This window comes from Serinus canaria, chromosome 18 (assembly GCF_022539315.1).
Source record: "Serinus canaria isolate serCan28SL12 chromosome 18, serCan2020, whole genome shotgun sequence".
Lineage (NCBI taxonomy): Eukaryota > Metazoa > Chordata > Aves > Passeriformes > Fringillidae > Serinus > Serinus canaria.
The window spans coordinates 1039132-1045490 of record NC_066331.1 but is presented as its reverse complement, the minus strand read 5'-3'; the positions used below and the strand labels follow the sequence as shown (position 1 = coordinate 1045490).

The 6359-nt window shown below is 63.5% G+C and overlaps 1 protein-coding gene across 1 annotated transcript; it reads left to right on the top strand.

The window, feature by feature from the left end:
* The first annotated feature begins 2489 nt into the window (after positions 1 to 2489).
* On the top strand, positions 2490 to 4144 carry LOC127060256 (uncharacterized). Its single transcript, XM_050981570.1, has 2 exons — positions 2490 to 2934; positions 3684 to 4144. Exons 1-2 carry the CDS (start codon positions 2490 to 2492, stop codon positions 4109 to 4111), a joined length of 873 nt encoding a protein of 290 aa, XP_050837527.1. The 3' UTR covers positions 4112 to 4144.
* The last annotated feature ends 2215 nt before the right edge of the window (positions 4145 to 6359 follow it).

Sequence of the window (6359 nt, the reverse complement as noted above, 5' to 3'; positions counted from 1 at the left end):
CCGCGGGGGGCTCGGCGGGACCCCGACGCGGCTCGTGGGCGATGCTCAGCGCCGCGCCGGGCCGGCTCGGCGGGCGTCGTGCCGCTCTCCGCGCCGGGGCTGTCGGCTCATCCTCCACTCCTGGCACGGGGAGAGAAAGGAGAGAGTGAGAGCACGGCCGGGGTGGGGGTACGGCCATCACTGCACCCCAGAGCCCCCGCGCCCCGGCGCTCCGCTCCCCGTTTCTCCGGTACGCTGCCCGCTTTCTCCGCGGTTCGCAGGGCCCCGCGGTCCCTGGTACCCCCGGCGCACGGTCCCCGCTCTCTGCCGTCCCCGGAGCACGGCTCCCCTTTTCCCTGTACTCCCGGTTCATGATCCCCAGTTTCATCAGCGCACAGCTTCCCCCCCACTCCACGTTCCCGGTGCTCCCGGAACGCAGCTCCCCCTCTATCCAGTGCTCCCGGTTCCCAACCCCGGTCGCCCGGAGCGCGGGCCCGGTTCCCGCTGCTCCGACCCTTTCTGGCCGCTGCTCAGGCTCCGGTTTGCCGGAGCTCGGTTCTTTCATCTCTCCCGGTTCACCGACCGTATCTCCCTGGGGCTCGGCCCCGCTCGCCCCCGGCTTCCCCGCTTCCCGTTGTCTCCCCGGTGCTTGGCGCCTCCCTCGCCGCGGTTCCCCGGTTTCCTTCCTTCCCCAGCCCCGGTTCCTCGGTGTTTCCCCGTCTTCCCTCCAGCCCGGTTCCCCTAGCCCCGCTTCCCCCATAATACCCGCTGCCCCGACCCTCCTCTCCCCGGTTCCCCGGTCCGTCCCCGGCGCCCTGCCCCGGTTTCCCGGTATTTCCCCGGTCTCCCGGCCGCCGTTCCTGGTCCCTGCCGGTGCCCGGCCGCGGCTCCCGCCCGCCGGGTCATTGTTCTGGCAGCGCCGGGGCCGGGGGGCCCGATCCGGCGGGGGGAGCCGGGCACGGGCCGGGCGGCGGCGAACAAAGGGGCGCGGGGCGGCGAGCGCGGCCGGGGGGCGCGGGGGGCCCGGCCGGGACCGCGGGGACCGGGGGGAAGCGCCGAGGCGAGCCCCGGGGGAAGAAACCCGGGCCGGGAACAAAACATGTGCATTTCCTTAAATAAGGCTGAGGAAAATATCTGAAAAAAGGGTGTTTTGCTTTCTTTTTTTTTTTTTTTAATTGAGATATAAAAAAACAAATGCAAAGCGAAAAAATTAATGGGAAATAATTGAAAGGGAAAAATATTTATTTAAAGCAAAAATTTGAAGGCAAAAAGGGCTCGATGCGAAAATGTTTGAAGGCGCAAACGGTTTAGTGAAGCAGCGTTTGATGAGCAAATGATTTAATGAACAAATGTTTTCACGCACAAAATTTTAATGAACAAAATTTTAAGGCGAAGCGTTTCGAAGAGACGGGTTTTAATGGGAAAATGTTTTAATATAAAGAGATAAAAGGGAAAATATGTTTTAATGGAAAAACGAAGGGGAAAATATTTTGGTGGAAAGAGATACAGGGAAAAATATTTTGGGGGAAAAAAGATGAAGAGAAAAAATATTTTTGCAGGAAAAAGACGAACGCAGAAAATATTTTGATACCGGAAAGATGCAAATAAATATTTAGGTGCAAACAAATAAAGCGAAAAAATAAATAATAAGGTAAAAACGCTAAAAAAATAAAAAGGAAATTTGCAAAAAAAAAAAATTGAAAAAAAAGCAAAATAATTAGCGCCCCAAAAATTTAAAACATAATAAATCCAAGTAGGCAAAGAAAAAAAAAAGGATAATGCCCAAAACACAAATAAAAATAATGCCCAAAACGCAATTTAAAAAAAAATTAACGCCCAACAAAAACCAAAATAAATAACGCCAAAAAAAATTGTTAAGGCGTAAAAAAAAAAAAGAAACAAAAACAACAAAAACAATAACCCCGGAGCGCCCGAAATTAAAATAACCCCCAAACAACAACAACAACAACAACAACAAAAAAAACCCACCCGCGGATCGCAGTTACTTACCGGAGGGGCGTTCCGCGCGCGGGGCGAGTGCGGTCCCGTGGCGGGGGTGCGCAGCGTGCTCCTGCCGGTGCCCGTGCACTGCCCATGCACCGGCTGCTCCTGCAGCAAAGGGAACCGGGGGTGTGTGGTTGGGGGGGGTGGGGGGGGGGAGGGAAGGGGGGGGGTGGGAAAAGGCGGGGGGGGGGGTGGGGGGACCCCGCCGCGCCTCCCGCTCACGCCGCGCGTTCTCCGCCGGGGCGGGCGCGCCCCGCATGCTAATGAGCGCGTGCCCCGCGCGCGCGCCCCCTCGCTGATTGGCCGCCGCGCGGCGCTCGCGCCCCGCCGGCCATTGATCCCCCCCCCACATACCACCCCCCTCCCCCGGCTCCATTCTTCCTCCGGCGCGCGCGCCGCGCGTCAAGAGAGCGCCGCTCCCGATTGGCTGGCGGGCCGCCAGCGCTCCCGCCAATCGGCGCGCGGCGAGCGGCGCGGAACGGCGGCGCCTAATTCAAGCCCGGCGGATGAATGGGGAGGAGGGAGCGGCGCGCAGGCGCGGTGCGCCGTCGGGGCGGAGGGGTGGGGGCAGTTGCATTGCTGCGCACCCCCCGCTGCAGCGCGCGGGCCCCCCCCGCGCCGCGATTGGCTGGCGGCCCGCCAGCGCGCTGTCAATCACGCAGTGTAAACAAGGCGCCTATTGGCCGGTGCCGCGGGCGGTTTCAAGGCGCCCCCCCGGGGGGGGGGGACACGCGCGGCGGGGGCGGTTTCGAGGTCCCCCCGCGCACAGCCCGGAGCGCCCCGGGCCGAAGCGAGCGGGATCAAAGAGCGGCGTGAGGGGAACAGGCCGCGGGCAGCGCCCGCCGTGGGGCCCGGACGGCCGGGGACGGGGCTGCAGCGGCTGCGGGACCTGCGAGGCGGGCAGTGAAGTGCTGGGGGGCGTGCGGTGGAAGGGAGCGTGCGATAAGGGGGGTAATTGGGGGGCTGTGCGGTGTGAGGGGGGACAATATGGGGGACTGTGCGATGACGGTGGGATGTGCGATGTGCGATGTGAGGGGGCCATGCAGAGCAGGGTGGGGGGTGTGCAGTGTTGGAGGGCTGTGCGGTGTGAGGGGGGACAATATGAGGGGCTATGCAAGGCAGAAGGGGGCCTGTGCGATGTTGGGGGGCTGTGCAATGATGGGGAGCTGTGCGATGTGTGAGGGCCATGCAGAGCAAGGTGTGGGGGCTGTGCAGAGCAGTTTGTGGGGTTGTACAGTGTTGGGGGGCTGTGCAGAGCAGTGTGTGGGGTCGTACAGTGTTGGGGGGCTGTGCAGTATTGGGGGTCATGCAGAGCGGTGTGTGGAGCTGTGCATGGTCAGGGGGCTGTGCAGTACTGGGGGGCCATGCAGAGCAACGTGTGGGGTTCTGCAGTGTTGGGGGGCTGTGCAGCGTTGGGGGGCTGTGGTGAATGCAGGAGGGGACAGAGCCAGCTGAGGGGCTCTGTGATGCGGGGGGCCTGCTCAGGGCCAGGGGAGCCTGAACGGCACCAGGGACCACACAGCAGGAACGGGAGCAGCACCAGGGGGGCACCGGGAGCAGAGGCCTGGCAGCGGCTGCCACTGGGATTTCTGTCGGGTCACTGCAGTGTTTGGGATTTTTTTTTTTCCTTTTTTACAATAAATGGGTGTAATTGATTGAAAACGCTGAAATAAATCCTGATCGCTCGTAACCACGATTAGATTACGGCGGGCGATTCATTACGCGGGACGGCAATCGAGTTAGCGGCGAGTGGCCAGGGGCCGCGGGGACCCTCCGGTACCGCACGGACACGGCGCGGGGACGGACGGACAAGGACAGCCGGGAACAGGCGGCCGCACGGCGGGGCACAGCCCGACACAGGCGCTGGTGCAGCGGGACGTGCGGCTGCGGCACGGAGCCATGCTTGGGGACACGCCGAGGGACACGGAAGGACACGGGATGGCACCGCACACCCAGCCCCCGCATCCTCCTTCACGGCTGCCCTTGGATCCCTGTCTGCGTGGGAAAGGCCGGGAAAGGGCCGTTCTGGATTATCCCGGCGCGTGGAATTGGTGCCAGACGGGAGCGCGGTGCAGATCCCGGTGTGCAGCCACTGGTGGTCTGGGAGTGCTGGGAAAGAGTTTCCTGACTTCAAAAGAGAACCAGAAAAACCTCTCGGCGAGCAGCTCTCAGGCTCTTCCTTCCCGCAGTGATGCCGGCGGGAGTGGGAAGGGGCCAGGGGAAACCCCGGTGCCGCTGGGAAGGGGTTCAGTCCAGGGGTCGTGGAGCACCAGGGTTGTGTCCCTGGGCACCGTGGGCAGATCCCCAGTGGGTAAACTTCAAACCTGTGCAAGCCCTTGCTGTGGACAACCCCCTCCCTCAGCAGACTGCCCCTCGTGAGTTGGTTTCCCTCTGGGCAGACCCCCACCGTGGGCAGACCCCTCCTATGAGTACCTTCCCTCTGGGCAGCCCCCCGACCCCCACTGTGGGTGTCTGAACCCTGTGGGCAGCCCCCCCGCCCCCTGGGGATAACTCTGCTGTGTGAGGCTGATCAATGAAGTGAGGCCAAATGAGCACAATTAAAGTCAATTTAATGAGGATCCCCCCACATCCATCCCCCAGCTCTGCAGCTGCCTTTGTCCACTGCTGCTGCTGCTCTCACGGGGCCTGTCCCCCCCTCCACTGGGGCTAGACCACCACAGAGCCCCCTGAGCACGGTGTCCCCTTTTGGGGGGGCAAGAGGGGACCCTGAGGATGGGTTGTGGTGGCAGAGGGCACAGCCTGTTCCTGCACAGGGGACATGTTTGGGGGTGCAATGAAGGAGCTGCAACCCTGGCCGTTTCCCCCCACCTCAGCTGTTTTCCTGAGCTTTATCCTCCCGGGAGCTGATGAAACCCTCGGGAGGGAAAGGAGGCTGGAGGGTCCCCTGACCCTGCTGGGGCGGGAGCTGGGAACAACCCCTGCGTCCCCAACACCGCTGTGGTGTGACCCTCGGGCTGCTGTGTCCCCTCTGTCCCCTCTGCTGTCCTTCACGGCTCATCCCAGGGCTCCCCGCGGCTCGGAACGGCACAGCACGGCTCTGGGGACAGGCGCTTTTCCAGCTGGCCACGGCGTTCCCGGCGTGTCTCAAGGCCGTCTGCGTCCAAGGGTCGTGTTTGCCGGCGCGGAGGTGGCTCCGCAGCGCTGTCCCCTCCGCTCCCAGCTCGGGGACCTCGTGCCCTGCCCCGCGCCCCCCGCGGCTGGGGACAGTGGGGGGCACGGAGCCGCAGCCGCTCGGGGGTCCGAGGAAAAAGGCAGGAACTTAACTCCCATTAACCGTCCCATTGTACCGGCCGTGGGAATAATCGGGTTTGCTAATGCAATTGCTGCCGCGATGCGAAAATCCGACTGGAAAATGTATTAGAGCAATTATCCGCCTCCCTCCGCAGCCGGCGGAGCATTAATATTCAATTTTGATGTGGAAGCCCTATTATGTTAATGACTTTGGTGACAAAAGTCGTTAATGTAAGTCGGTTCCTTTATGGCGTGGCATTAGCCGGGGTGAGCGCGGCCGCGTGGCGGGATGGAACGGGGGACACGGCGCCCCGGAGGATCCGGGATGGGGCGGCCGGAGAAGCCGGGCTGAGCCCCCACCCCGCACAGCCCTCACGCCTCGGGCCGAGCTGCCGCTCCCCGCGGCCGGGGCTGCCGGTGCTCCGGGGGCTGTGCCGGGGCGGATTATCCGCGCTGCAGCGCATCCGGCAGCGCCGCTCCCTCCGCTACACTGCCCTCCTTTGTTCTCTCCCTGGCCCCGGGAGGTGCACCGGTGCTTCCCCGGCTGCCGGAGAGCGCGGCGGGGTCGGGCCGGGCTGGCCGCTGTCCCGGCCATCGGGCGGCATCGGGGCCGTGCCCCGGGCCGGGTGCTCGGTGCGCTGCCGCTGCCGTGGTTTGGCAGCGCCGCAGGCGGGCCTGGCTGGATGGGGGATGGAGCCCGAGCTGTGCGCTGGGGGTGGGAGTCGCGGGGACGGGGATGAGGGGCGAACGGAGCGGAGGCAGCACCCCCGGGCTGGCCGTGAGCAGCCAGCACCGCGGCTCCCGGCCGGGAATGTTGGTGCCACGGGTGGTGTGGCACTGAGCTGGGCTGTGGCGGTGTCCTGGAGCACAGGAGGGACTGGGATGGACAAACATGGAGCTGGGAGCTGCCTGTGACGGAGAAAACGACCGTGACCTTCAGCCTTCCAGCCTTCAGCCGCCGGGCTGGCGGTGCCCCGGCTTTGCCATGAGTGTGCCCATGGCACGGGGCTGGCCTGGCGCTGGGGACGGTTGGGAATTTCTCACAGCCAAGGAGGGGACTGCAGATCCCAGGCACAGGATGGGATTTCTCGGTGGAAAATTTTCCTTTCCGGGACCCCGTGGGA